A 14,652-nucleotide genomic window follows, 5' to 3' on the forward strand; every position below is an offset into this window, starting at 1 on the left:
TTTTGAGTGTTAAGATGCCTGTTCAGAGCAAGGCACACGATTAAGGATGTCTAAATTACCCTCTCCACAATACCACAACCCCCAAGAATGGCTCGCCCCCAACTCCTCAACCAATGACAGCCAACTATTCAGCAACTAACCAAGCTGGCCATTCCACCAATGCTCTGTTTTTGCCTATGCCGGTCTGTCTTTTTCTCCTTCTCTCTCTTGGCCTCCCTGCTTTCTCTCTGACTTGTGATCATGTTTTTCCTGGAGGGGGAAATGGCTACATGTGAGAACTAGGAGGAAGCAAGTATTTCTTTGCGAGCGCAAACACAGATGCTCACGCAGACGTGACTAATTACATAGGCTTGCTCATGGTTTTTGGGACTGCACATCCTTACACGGCAGTAAAATAAGATGGTAACCACAAAGCTATGTGCGCACAGTGGCAAAAAAAAATTCAAATCACACTGCACTTTGATAGGATGGCTCCAAGGCCAGAGCAAAGCCTAAAATTGTCCTGCCAGAGACCAGCAGAGCCCTGAGCCTAAATTCCAGTAATAATAACAATAAAAACGAAAATGATAAAAGAGAAAAAGTCAGTGAACCACAGTGAATTAGGCAAAGCTAACAGGCACACAATGGCCCGTTTGGAGTCCTACTGATTGGGAAAACACAGCAGGACTGAGCCCTCTTCTGTCTGTTTTTTTGCTGGAGCTGCTATTGGACCAGGTTCATTGCAGATGTGGTTCTACATGGACATTTGCTCTGCCATGTTTCACTGTGTGCCATTCTTTTGTTTTTGTTTCCATTGATTCTACACAGGCTGTTGTTAACTATAAAAAAAAAATTAATGGATAGTTCATCCAAAATGTAAAATTGTGTCATCATTTACTGTAGTGTTGTTCTAAACCCATATGACTTTCTTCCTTCTGTGGAATAAAAAAGGAGAAATGTTAGTTCGGATCATTGAGTCAATGCACACAATGCACTCAAGAACCAAATTAGTTTGAATTTGTTAGAAAAAAAAAAAGATTAATTCACAAACCAAACACTGCTAATGAATGAAAGTTCATGAGCGGTTAGCTCAGCTGAAAGCACCCTTACCTCTTTCTCTCTATGTACGTTACTTCCTTGGGCAGCGAGCCTACACCTGGGAGCAGCAGGGTTGCAACTAGACACAGTGAATACTGTCACTGGAATCCAGGCTTAGGAGTTTTATCTCCAGGGTTTTATACTCTTGATGACATCATGGTTGAGGGGCATGTTCTGTCGTGCATTTCATCAAATAGCAGTTGAGAGTTCGATCCTTTGGAATTTCACACCTAGGTTTAAAGTGAGCAAGGCTTCATGGGATCAGTAGTCTGTTTGGCCATTTGTGTTATCATGCTTTGAGTGTTCCTACAGGGCTCAGCCAGACTTTATGACTGTGTGTATGCCTGCCTTTGTCTCCTATCTGAGCACCTGAGGCCCAACACTGGTAATTGCTGTTTCTCTATTCACAGTGAGAGACGGGGGAAATAAAAGGGGCCAGTCCAAGTGAGAGGGAGAGAGACCTCTCAGCTTGACAAGCTTTGTGTGTTGGCACTACCATTCAGTTTTGAGTGCTTATATTTGAAGCTTTAACATTATCCAGAAAAGCGAACAAGTTTGTTTGTGTAAATGAATTTACATTTGAGTTGGATTCACCGTCTCCCGATTCCTTATTCCTCGACCCTTGTTACACTGGTGCCGAACCCAGGAATAGAGGAAGGATATGCTGTCTTGGAGTCATCACCGCTGGAGGAAGTCTTGAGGACCCTTACCAGCATCCACCATGGCCAACACCAGGCACTTATGGAGCTTCAGAGAGAGCAGCAACAGCGCTTTGAGGTGCTCCTTTGGGCCAAGGAGGAGGACCGGCAGGTACTGCAGAGCTTGGTGCCCCAGGAGGGGGTGGCCACCCCCTCCCTGGCAGCAACGCACCCCCCTGTGTTGCTCACCAAGATGGGGCCTCAAGATGATCCGGAGGCCTACCTTGAGTTCTTTGAGCAAGGAAGACAGTGATGCCAAGGATGTCATCAACCTGGTGGTGTTGGAGCAGTATTACAGAAAGAATTAAAGCCATGCTCGAAATAATCCCACAGTGATTGGGCCTGCCTGGTGGTTCTGGCACCTAAGAGCAATGTCTCGGTTCAGTTCTGTGTGGATTATAGGAAAGTTAACGTGGTGGTAAATTTGATGCTTTTCCAATGCCTCGTTGATGAACTGCTCGATCGGTTGGGCACGGAGTGCTTTTATTTAACATTGGATTTAACAAAGGAATATTGGCAGATCCCCTTAACACTGATGTCCCGTGAAAAACGGCTTTCTCCACACTATTTGGCTTGCACCAATTTGTGGCCCTTCCGTTCAGTTTGTTTGGGGCCCCGGCTACGTTTCTGCGTCTTATGGGCAGGGACCTCAGACCACACTTTGTGTATGCCGCTGCCTATTTGGATGATATAATTATTTATAGTAATGATTGACAGCAGCACATGCCGTTCTGAGATTGCTATGACGAGTGGGGCTCACAGCAAACCCAAAGAAGTGTGCAATTGGATGGGTGAGCGGGCCTCACTCTCCGCTATTATTTGTTGGGACGAGCATTCACCCTCTATTCGTACCATGCCCCGCTCCAATGCCTCCACCAAATGAAAGATGCCAATGCCTGGATCACCTGTTGGTATCTGACACTCCAGCCATTTAAGTTTGAGGTTGTCCACAGGCCGGGGGTGCAGATGGCTGCCGCGGGCTTCCTCTCTAGAAAGGGGGGAGTGGGCAGGCCAGACAGTTCACCCACGAGTCGGGTGGTGGGAGTATGTGGAGGCAAAGGCGTAGGCGAGAGGAAGCGGTAAGGGTTTTATCCTGAGATTAATTGCTGGTACTTGCTTTTTCTTTGTTCACAGTGAGAGATGGGGAATATAAAAGGGGCAAGGCCACAGAGTGAGGGAGAGAGAGATCCTGCAGGCAAACTTCGTGTGTTGACGTTGCCAGTCAGTTTTGAGTGTTTATACATGAAGCTTCACCATTACGCAGAAAAGTGAACAAGTTTGTGTGTGTAAATAAATGTACCTTTGAGTTGGTTTCGCCGTCTCCTGCTTCCTTATTCCTCGAACCTTGTTACAACCATGTCATGGGATTTTTTTTATTTTTTTTTTATTTGTCTATAGAAGGAATCAAATCTACTCAAATACTCCCAGGTGCCCATTCACTCATGTGCCATCTGCAGCGAAAGCCATTCACAAATCTACCCAATGCAAGATATGTCTTATCATCATTCTTTTGTCTGTATTTTGCACATTAACACACTTTTATACACCTATCTTTGCAGTATCAGTGTCATCATAAATTACAATAGCAGAGTGTAACCAGTGCATATTATGGTCTTGTGTAGCATATTAGCACATCAGCATCATGAATTCAGAATGTAAACAAGACAAATTTAGCATTGTCTACTGCATATATATTACTTTAAATAATAATCTAATGGTTAAAACAGCTTCTTTTACAGACCTCAAATGAATTCTACTCATAGAATGAGGCATAAAGTCATTGATTACACTTTTTTATTTTTTATTAAAGGGGCAATGCACAATAATGAACACGATTGCAAATGTGCCAGAATTAGCCAAATGGCTATTTTTCATCTGTAGACCCTTGACAGAATGTTAAAAAGTCACACTAAAAAACAAAGCATCTTATATCAGTGGTGGTGGCGTAGTGGGCTAAAGCACTGAACTGGTAAGCAGAAGGTTGTAGGTTCAATCCCCACAGCCACCACCATTGTGTCCTTGAGCAAGGCACTTAACTCCAGGTTGCTCCAGGGGGATTGTCCCTGTAATTAGGGCACTGTAAGTCGCTTTGGATAAAAGTGTCTGCCAAATGCATAAATGTAAATGTAAATATCAATACAATAACAAGGGGAATTGTTTTTAATAAAAAATAAAAAAAAATACATTATCAAATACTAATTAAAAAATACAAGCACATAATCTATTTCAAGCACAATAAATCATGTTAAATACATTCTGTTAACAGGATTAATAGTTAATAGGATTTCACATTTTAATGTCACATTCATTTAGGTTTCACATGTGGCTTCCTCATATTTAAATGCTCCTCTAAATGTCTGCCACAGCGGTGTAGCGGTTGTTTGATTGTTCGCAAATAGTACACCGTTACTCAGCTGTTTCTAGCTTCTTTTTACCCCTGAGCGAAGAACAAAGAATAACTTCTCCAGAAGTATATTGGGCCTTTAGCTCACATAAAGCTATTGTATTTCTTCAGAAGACTTGCTGAAGCATCCCTGAAGCATCCATTTTTAAAGGAATAGTTAATGCAAAATTCTGTCATTATTTACTCACCCTTATGTCATTTTAAACCCACCAATTCATACCCATCAATAACATCAAACCTCATTGGTTCTTGTGTCTTGATGTTTGGTCATGAGATGTGCAAGAACAAGTTTTGATGTTATTGCTGTATTACCATTTATGATTTGGACTCTGAATACATGAGTTCATAAATTATTTGATTTGATTTTATTTGATTTAAGAGTGGAAAAACTTTTTCAATTTCAGTCAGTTAATCGTAAAATGTATCTAATGTCTTCAGAAGTCTTGGAATATGACACCTAAGTCACATTGACTACTTCAATGACAATTTTGCATGCTTGTTTAGCATTAAAGTGAGGCACTATCCACTGCCATTGTATGAAAATTAGCAACATTCTTTGAAATATATATTTTTGTGTTCTGCAGAAGAAGGAAATGAATATGGGTTTGAAACATCATTACGGTGAGTAAATAATGTCAGAATTTACATTTTTAGTTGAACTAATCCTTTAAACTTTACAGATTAAGTCCTGTTCATGCATGTATCGCATGGCAAAGCACATGGGAAAACAAATCTTCAAACTTTCTCTCTTCTCCATTGTGTTCCACAGAAGAAAATAACATCAGGTTTGGAATGATGTGAGGGTGAGTAAATGATGACAGAAGTTTCATTTTTGAGTGAACTATTTCTTTAATGTGTCCTGACCATTCATAGGGTGCTTAAAGGAGCCCCTATCTGTTTAAACTGGGAAATTGGTTTATATTATTAACTTGGTTAGGGTTTAAAGATGCTCTTGCTGACCTGTGGCTCTGTGGAGAACGTTGAGCTGGCCTGTGATCTCATGCTTGTAGATACAGTCAGACTGACTAGTGAGTTTTTGTGTGTTTAAACCTGTGGTTGCGAAAGGGAGTGTTCAGCTGACACACCACATTGAAAAAGGAAGTGAGGTAGGTTATGAATGTGTCATGGCTTGGCCAGGTCCATTGAAAATGGCAAACCAAAGCCTGTGAACTGTGGAGGCCACAATAGGATGTCCATGTGCTTTTAGACAAAATTTAAGAAAATCTGTCCCTTAAGCTTCACAGGTTTAGAAATCTGTGGAGAATACTGTGAGCTCATATGAAGGACAGGGAGACATTTCAATCAATAAACCACATCGCAATCAGAGCAAAAGACAGCTCATCTAGGAGGAAATATGTCTAGAACAGTTGTTCTCAACTTGTGGATCGTGACCCAAAAATGGGTTGCAGGTCAGTTCTGATCCCTCAGATCATGCAGCTTGTTAAGGAGAGGTTGCTATTTCTTTTTTTTTAAGGAAATGGAATTGACAGGCACACAATAAAACATGGGGAAATACGTCTTTATACTTGCATTGCAAAAAGGATTAACATGTTTGGGTACCTTGTTTGGTCACCATTTCATGTCAAATGCAAAAACATATGTGAGTGTGTAGTCCTGAAAATTGTAATGTGGATAAGAGCAGCCATAGAACCCAATGTGATGCCATCACCACCCCTCTCCCCTGAGCCAGTGGTCCCTCCGATGCACCTGATCAGATCTGTGTAAATATTTGGTGCGAGTAACATGAGGATGAAATTATCATTCCTTCCGGCAGTAAATTAAAGAAAACAGCTGTAGATGTCTTGGGGAATGACTGGTTAAACAAACAGCCAAACATAGGGGCACAGAGCCCTACCTAGGTTTTGGCATTCTTAACTCTCCGACTGTGCCTGAACATATATAGGTTCAAAAATTCTACCCAGTGACCAAAAAACTATGCGTGAACCCAAGTTTCCATGAAGTATTGAAACAAGGCCAAAAATAATATTTTGTATCTGAAGTTTAACGTGAAGGGATTTGCTTTTGCTTTCACCTTTTTTGACTAGTCTTTAGGGTTATTTTCTTAGTGCTTTGTTGCCCATGTGGTAGTCGAGATGAGCTTTCATATGTTCAGTCTCATGCCAGCCATCACTGATTAGCCTAGCACAGGGAGAGCTGTTGATGTATGCCACTCTCCACAACAGCTGGCAGTAATGCTGACATATTTATAAAAACCAGCTAACCACATTGATAAAGCCAAAACAAACAAGTAAAGAAGGTATGACAGGGAGGAAGGCGGGGCCAGTCATGATTTTACACACCCGGTCCCTTATCAGGCTAATCAAGCCTCCGAGAGAGATAAAGGCTGACTGCGGATGGTGGTGCGACAGTGAGAGAACATTTATGGGCAGCTGTACATCATATGTGTGTTTGTGTCTTTTGGTTTAAGTTCTTTATTAAAAATAATATTTATATTGTCAAGCCAGTTCTCGCCTCCTCCTTTCCCATAATCGCTTTACAGGGGGTTTTCGAAACATCAAATGCTTGATCGTGGTATCAAAAAAATAAATGGGGGTGAAGAACCATGAAGAACTTGATTTTTAAGTGGAGGTGGATGAGAACAGTATGTAGCAAGTTGCTGATGCCTGATTGCTTTGGCGTAGCTCTTTTAAACCATTCGTCCAGCCTTTGGCACTCTAAATTTAAAAGATAAATGTTTTTAAAGAGATTGATGTATGATATTTGTATGACTTTCTTTCTTCTACAGAACTCAAACGAAGATTTTTAGAAGAATATCCCAGCTCTGTAGGTCCATGCAATGAAAGTGAATTATGATCAAGCCTTTGAAGTTCCAAAGCAAAAGCAAAGTCAGCATTAACAGCATAAAGTCAGCATAAACATAATCCATCAGACTCAAGTGGTTTAATCAATGTCTTCTGAAGTGATTAATTTGGTTTTGGGTGAGAACAGACCAAAATATTAAATTGTCAATGTACATCTTGACAGTAGTCTCCTTGACGATGATGATTTCAAGCTCGATTACACTTCCTTTAGCACCATCTAGCGCTCTGATCATGCATCAAGCACTGGGAAGTGTAATTAAGCTTGAAATCATGATTGTGCCTAGTGACTGCAATGGTAACATGTACAATGAAAAAGGAGATATATATACTTTCACCCAAAACCAACTGGATCATTTTAGAAGACATTGATTAAACCACTGGAGTCTTAAGGATTACTTTTATGCTGACTTTATATGCTTTTTGGAGCTTCAACGTTCTGTCCACCATTCACTTGCATTCTATGGAACTACAGAGCTGAGATATTCTTCTAAAATCTTAATTTGTGTTCAGCAGAAGAAAGAAAGTCATACACATCTGGGATGGCATGACGGTGAGTAAATTATGAGACAATTTATATTTTTGGGTGAACTGCCCTTTAACTTTCTGATGTCAGAGCGATCATCAATACATGATCATCTATATAAGTGGACCTAAGGCAGAGAACAAAAATAATAATACAATTGTATAATAGGACCACTTGAGACGTTATTCAAAACTGGCTTTTTGAAAAGAATATTATGTAAAATAGTGAAGTAAAGGGAAATGTTTAACCAAAAAGGAAAAACCATTAACCTTTCTGTTAATCAATAATCTTTATCTCTCTCAGTTTTCAGTTTGGAAACTCGTATCCCAAAGGATCATTGACAATGCTGGCACTGCCCTTTGTCCTGCTAACACTGGTGAACCATGTCCTGGGTGCAGGTTACGCTCCCATGCCTCAGATGAAATACGTGCAGCCCATGATGAAGGGACCTGTTGGGCCACCATTCAGAGAAGGAAAGGGCCAGTATCTTGGTAAGTGTTGGTAAGGATTAACAAAATCCTGTGCACCAGACTTTGTAAAACTACATGACTCTCATTATGTGTGGTCAAAGTCCTGTCAGTGATTTTTCACAGCATATTTTGTACCTTCAAATGTGATGGAATTTTTTCTGATGAAATCCTATTTCCTGTCCCAGCATAATAGCCAGAGACAACTATAAGTAAGTCATTTGTAGGTTGATTTCCCCAAAAGTACTTCATACTTCATCTTTAAATAACAATACCATTCTACAGTATTCTGCCGAAAGCCTCTTTTCCACCTTCGGGCCACATGGTTCTGGGCATGGTGAGGAACGGTTCCAGAAGCATTTCCACTTGAGCATAGTTACAAACCATTCTCTGCCCGGATTTCTCTGCATGGTTAGCTAACCGTGCTCAACTGTGCTTATGAAATTATCAATTTATCAATGCTAAGGTAACTCATTTGATTCTAGGTAGCTGGCAAATTCTGCTCTGGTAAGGATACTAAAATGTAATTAAAAAATTGTGCATGTTTAGTGTATCTTCATGATTTTATGATGACAGTTTAACTAGTATATTACATTATTTTTCTACACGCCTTTTTCACCAGGGAGGTAGATTATGCTAGCTAGCTTATTAAAACTCTATAATATATCATTATATTACTCATTGTGGCATGCATCAACATATGATGGTAAACCTCTCACCTTTTTCTCTTTGCCTTCCTTTTTGAAACATGGGACATGCCTTAAAACTAGGGGGGGGGAGTCCTAAAAACTGGAATGTGCGATCATCCTCCACAGGGCACTCACTCCAATATTTACCTCTCACGCTATCACCAACATTCAGGCACCAAAGTGGAAAAACTTTAATCAGCATAAAACGGCACGGTTTCACAATGAGAACAGTTTGGCCCAATGGTGGAAAAGTGGCTATAGTTAAGGTGAAATTTGAAGTTCTTGAAATCATCCAAAGCCCATAGAATGTCATATGGATGACAATGCCCAACATGGGCACAGATTCCAATTCCTATGTCTTCAGCTCAAGTGACTGAGATTCTCCAGGCGCAGAAAGACTTAGAGAGTCCAGCCAGAAGTTTGTCAGACTAAGAGCCCTGAAAATGAACAATGAGAGAGGACAAGAACGATTGCCATTCAGTGTCTCCTCTACCCTTTATGATATATGAGAGGGCATTGTGAGTATGTCAGAGAAGGAGAAAGAGGAGAAGAGAGAGGAACAGTGTTGGGTGAAGTCACATCAAATTGGAGCAGCATATCATTGGTCCATATACTCCAAAGCTGAGGCTGCCAGGGAGCGAATCAAAAGGAAATGTGGGCGTGAAATGGTGTTCCAAACAAAAGGGAGAGGTAAAAAGAGCCTGGGGCTGATGAGATAGGCAGGGCAGGTGTCAGATGGAAAGCACTCTTTCAGTCTTGGTCATTTTCTGATGTTAGGAGGTCTCTGTTTCACATGTAAAGAGAGATGAACTGGAAAAGATAAAGTGGAAGATAATTGTATAATGTTTAAAGATAGTTCTGTTCTGCTTAATTCGCTCACCTATTAGATTAATTGATTTATCAGGTGTCAGATTCTAAGACTTTTATTGATGTAGACAGATAACTTATCTATCAAACAATGTGGATTTCATTTAGGTAACAATTATGGAAATTGTATCTAATGATGAAAACAATTTTAGATTTGGAATCATCATAAACAATGTAACAAACAAAGAAGTTACTGTCTATGCTATGGGGTTCAACAGTCTGAGTCTACATTCAAATCTAGGATTCATAATCTAATTCAAACATGGAAAGATTTAAAATTAATAAGAATTATGATTCTATATATATAATTATTTTTATTTATTTTTTTGCTTTAATCAAAGCACACAAGATTCTCAATCAGAAATGTTTCACTCAAATTGTTATGAAAATATAATTTGTAAAGAATAAAAAAATCCAAAACAGAAGCAGTTTCACTTGTGGACTTTTTAACCCCCATTGTATATATTACCTCTCTCTCTGTTGATGACTATCCTGATCTTTGGTCTACTGATAAAGATTGCCCTTGATTGGCTTGTTTGGAAGGCTGCCTTCTCTCAGCATCTGGTAGCTGTTTACATACATTGGTTATCTAGTGTGCATGTGAGTTTATAACTTTTCTCAGTGCAAAGAACAATTTTTTTTCTTTTGCTGCTGTGTCATGCATGACATTTTATAATGAGTCATGAAAACAACATACTCCATGCTATTGGGAATATTCAAATAACAGAAAAGTAAAATGATTAATGTAAATGCATGTAAGGGATTGCTTTCTTGTTTTTTGAACAATTTTGGTTTGTCACTGGCAGAGAAATGAAGGCATTACTTTTTATTTGATTATTATTTAGCATAATATTTGTAATACTCTTCTATAAAAAAATTATCACATAGATTATTCTGCAACATATTCAGTAAAATCACTTCAAACCTTTTGAACTCTGTGATTAAAATTATTCTGACAAGCCAGTTTCTAACCAGCCTACACAAAGGCATTCCTGCTGAAATGCTGTGTACTCACTACCATCTAGTGGACACTGGAAAAGATGCAATAATGCCCTGCTTGATATTGTGACTTCCAACGAGTTGGTTTGAGAGGTGGCTATCTTACATTCTGTTTACCCAATTTAAATTATTTACAACATATTTCACAGACATACAAAATGAAAATAATGCAATTGCCATAATATCATCGAAGCGATTAAACCCTGCCCTGGGCCTGGAGGACAAAGAGAATATAAAGTATATAGCCTACTGTAGATATATACGCATTCAGAAAGTATTCAGACCTCTTCATATTTTTCACATTTTGTTATGTTGCAGCCTTGTGCTGAGAAGTTTTCAATTATTTGTTATTTCACATCAATCTACACTCGCAATAACTCGATTTTTGAAAACTTTTTGTGACCAAGATCACTTAGCCCTCTTTGTGATGGAGGAAGCGAGGGCCGGGTAAACAGTCCAACGTAAGTCTTTTATTCAACACTTTTCAGCTTAACACAACACAGTTTGCTTTTCAGCACAACAAATGAACACACATGAACACGGCTGTGTGCATCACTCTCTCTCTCTCCTCTGGCGGTCTGGACTGCCCTTTTATCCCTTTCCAGCTCTCACTGCAACACAACACAAATTTGCTGTTAGAGGTAATTTCCCACAGGTATCAATCCTTTCCGCTCTCTATCCCGGCCTCGCGCTCCACAGACGTCGCTCAGCCACGCCTCTTCGCCACTTTAATTTAATTTAATAAAAAGAAGAAAACAGTCAGTCCCTTTGCTATGTCACTTGAAATTTAGCTCAGGTGCATCCCATTTCTCTGCATCATCTTTGAGCCGTTCCTACACTTTGATTGGGGTCCACCTGTGGGAAATTCAATTGATTGGACATGATTTGGAAAGGCACACATCTGTCTATATAAGCTCTCACAACTTAAAATGCATTTCAGAGCAAAAAACAAGCTATGAGGTCAAAGGAACTGCCTCCAGAGCTCAGAGACAGGATTGTGTGGAAGCACAGATCTGGGGAAGGCTAAAAATCATTTTGGCTGCATTGAACGTTCAATGAGCACAATGGCCTCCATAATTCTTAAATGAAAGAAGTTTGGAACAACCAGGACTCTTCCTAGAGTTGTTCCTATTACATGTCATTTTCTACATTTAAATCTAAAATATTGATCTCAACCATTTCACAAAACGTTTTGAGACTGTAGATCTATGCTATAAATTATTGTACCACTTGAGGGCGCTTAAAGTACAGTTTTGTTTTTCTTTTATGTTTCTGAATGTGAAACTCAGTGGCCTCAAAGTATTAAGACACTTCAGTCAACTTTGAACATGTTTAAATGTCATTGCTTTTATACAACATATCGAAAACATTGCTATCTGTAAACAAATTATCCTAGAGCTTTTGTCAGATTTAACTTTACTTTTATGAGCCATTTATCCCATGTCTGCTGTCAAGGTGATATTTTATTTTTATTTTTTATGGATGTATAAAGAGGATGCCTAATATTCCATGTACTCTTACTTGCAGAGCACATTAACTATAGAAAGGGTTGGGAGGGTTACTTTTGAAATATATTCCACTACAGATTACAGAATAAATGCTGTAAAATGTCATTTGTAACATATTCCGTTAGATTATTAAAGGTCCGTAACATTTTCTAAATACTTTAGATTACTTCTTTAGCACTGGTTGATATTTTCACTTGTTTTGACTATAAAAGCTCTGCCAGTACAGTGCATGCAGTATGCAGTGTTGTTCTAAAACAATCAAGTTGATCTTGTTTTTAAGGATTTTTAGATATTTTTACAGGAAAACAATACAATAATTATTATCAAGAATATGATTTTTGCCCTAATATCAAAGCTCTTACTAGACAAATAGAAATTATGATCTAATGTGAATTTTCTTGGTAAAAAAAATATGATCGTGTCTGGTAACATGTGCATGTAAAATGTCTAGAAATAGCATTTTAGCTGACAAATTACACAAGGTTTATTTCTATTTCTTCTGCTCCAAACTTACTTCTCTGTCTGCTCATATGAATGTAACACATCATAAGAAAGTGTTTCACCGCTGTTCAAATGCACTTTGGATCGCATCATTTATATGTGTAAATGTTTTACATCTTAAAGGACTAAATATTAAATGAAACAAAATGTAAAGTTATCTCTTCAGTAATCTAAATTCTTTTGGAATGTAACTGTATTCTAAATACAAATGATTTAAATTGTAACTGTAGTACAGTTACTTATATTTTGTATTTTAAATACGTAATCCCATTACATGTATTCCGTTACTCCCCAACCCTGACTATAGACATGCTTACGTTTGGCAACCAGAAAGTGTCCAAATGCTTTTTGCCTTCCTTTTGAACAATGTGTGTTGTTTATTAATTTGAAACCTAACACTTTTTCCACATTTTGTTATGTTATAGCCTTATTCCAAAATGGATTATCCAAAATTCATTATTTTCCTCAATTCTACAAACAATACCCCCATAATGACAATGTGAAAGAAGTTTGTTTGAAATCTTTGCAAACTTATTAAAAATAAAAATCGAAAACAAATCACATGTACAGAAGTATTCACAACCTTTGATCAATACTTTGTTGAAGCACCTTTGGCACCATTTACAGCCTCAAGTATTTTTGTGTATGATGCTACAAGCTTGGCACACCTATTTTTGGGAAGTTTCTCCCATTCTTCTTTAGAGGACCTCTCAAGCTCCATCAGGTTGGATGGGGAGTGTCACAGCCAATGGCACAGCCATTTTCAGATCTCTCCAGAGATGTTCAATCGGGTTCAAGTCTGGGCTCTGGCTGGGCCACTCAAGGACATTCACATAGTTGTCCTGTAGCTACTCCTTTGTTACCTTGGCTGTGTGCTTAGGGTCGTTGTCCTGTTGGAAGATGAACCTTCGCCCTAGTCTGAGATCCAGAGCGCTCTGGAGAAGGTTTTCATCAAGGATGTCTCTGTACATTGCTGCATTCATCTTTCCCTCGATCCTGACTGGTCTCCCAGTTCCTGCCGCTGAAAAACATCCCCACAGCATGATGCTGCCACCACCATGCTTCACTGTAGGGATGGTATTGGCCAGGTGATGAGCGGTGCCTGGTTTCCTCCAGACGTGACGCTTTCCATTCAGGCCAAAGAGTTCAACGTTTGTTTCACCAGACCAGAGAATTTTGTTTATCATGGTCTGAGAGTCCTTCAGGTGCCTTTTGGCAAACTCCAGGTGGGCAATCATGTGCCTTTTACTGAGTAGTGGCTTCCATCTGGCCACTCTACCATACAGGCCTGATTAATGGAGTGCTGCAGTGATGGTTGTTCTTCTGGAAAGTTAATTTCTCTCTACAGAGAAATGCTGGAGCTCTGTCAGAGTGACCATCGGTTCTTGGTCACCTCCCTGACAAATGCCCTACTCCCCCGAACGCTCAGTTTGGCCGGGCGGCCAGCTCTAGGAAGAGTCCTGGTAGTTCCAAACTTCTTCCATTTACGGATGATGGAGGCCACTGTGCTCATTGGGACCTTCAATGCTGCAGAAATGTTTCTGTACCCTTCCCCAGATCTGTGCCTCGATACAATCCTGTCTCGGAGGTCTACAGACAATTCCTTGGACTTCATGGCTTGGTTTGGGCTCTGACATGCACTGTTAACTGTGGGACCTTATATAGACAGGTGTGTGCCTTTCCAAATCATGTCCAATCAACTGAATTTACCACAGGTGGACTCCAATCAAGTTGTAGAAACATCTCAAGGATGATCAGTGGAAACAGGATGCACCTGAGCTCAATTTTGAGTATCATGGCAAAGGCTGTGAATACTTATGTAAATGTGATTTTTCCTTTTTTTATTTTTAATAAATTTGCAAATATTTAAAACAAACTTCTTTCATTTTGTCATTATGGGGTATTGTTTGTAGAATTTTGAGGAAAATAATGAATTGAATACATTTTGGAATAAGGCTGTAACATAACAAAATGTGGAAAAAGTGAAGTGCTGTAAATACTTTCCGGATGCACTGTATATTCATCACACTTTGACTCAAGCCCCTATACTGCAAAATTAAACTACTTTAGTGTTTACAATAAATAGAAGAACAGCAA

General features: G+C 39.3%; 1 protein-coding gene across 6 annotated transcripts in view; it reads left to right on the forward strand.

Moving 5' to 3' along the window:
* The window catches only part of col8a2 (collagen, type VIII, alpha 2), an 87,267-nt gene that overhangs the window by 67,260 nt on the left and 5,355 nt on the right, over positions 1–14,652 (forward strand). For all 6 annotated transcript variants that reach the window (XM_052092808.1, XM_052092805.1, XM_052092804.1 and 3 more), the window contains one exon: positions 7,828–8,015. In XM_052092808.1, coding sequence (XP_051948768.1) covers positions 7,868–8,015 — 148 coding nt within the window. In that variant the 5' untranslated portion in view covers positions 7,828–7,867. The remainder of the gene's footprint in view (positions 1–7,827; positions 8,016–14,652) is intronic.

The sequence above is a fragment of the Xyrauchen texanus genome, chromosome 26 (assembly GCF_025860055.1).
Source record: "Xyrauchen texanus isolate HMW12.3.18 chromosome 26, RBS_HiC_50CHRs, whole genome shotgun sequence".
In the NCBI taxonomy this organism is placed as follows: Eukaryota; Metazoa; Chordata; class Actinopteri; order Cypriniformes; family Catostomidae; genus Xyrauchen; species Xyrauchen texanus.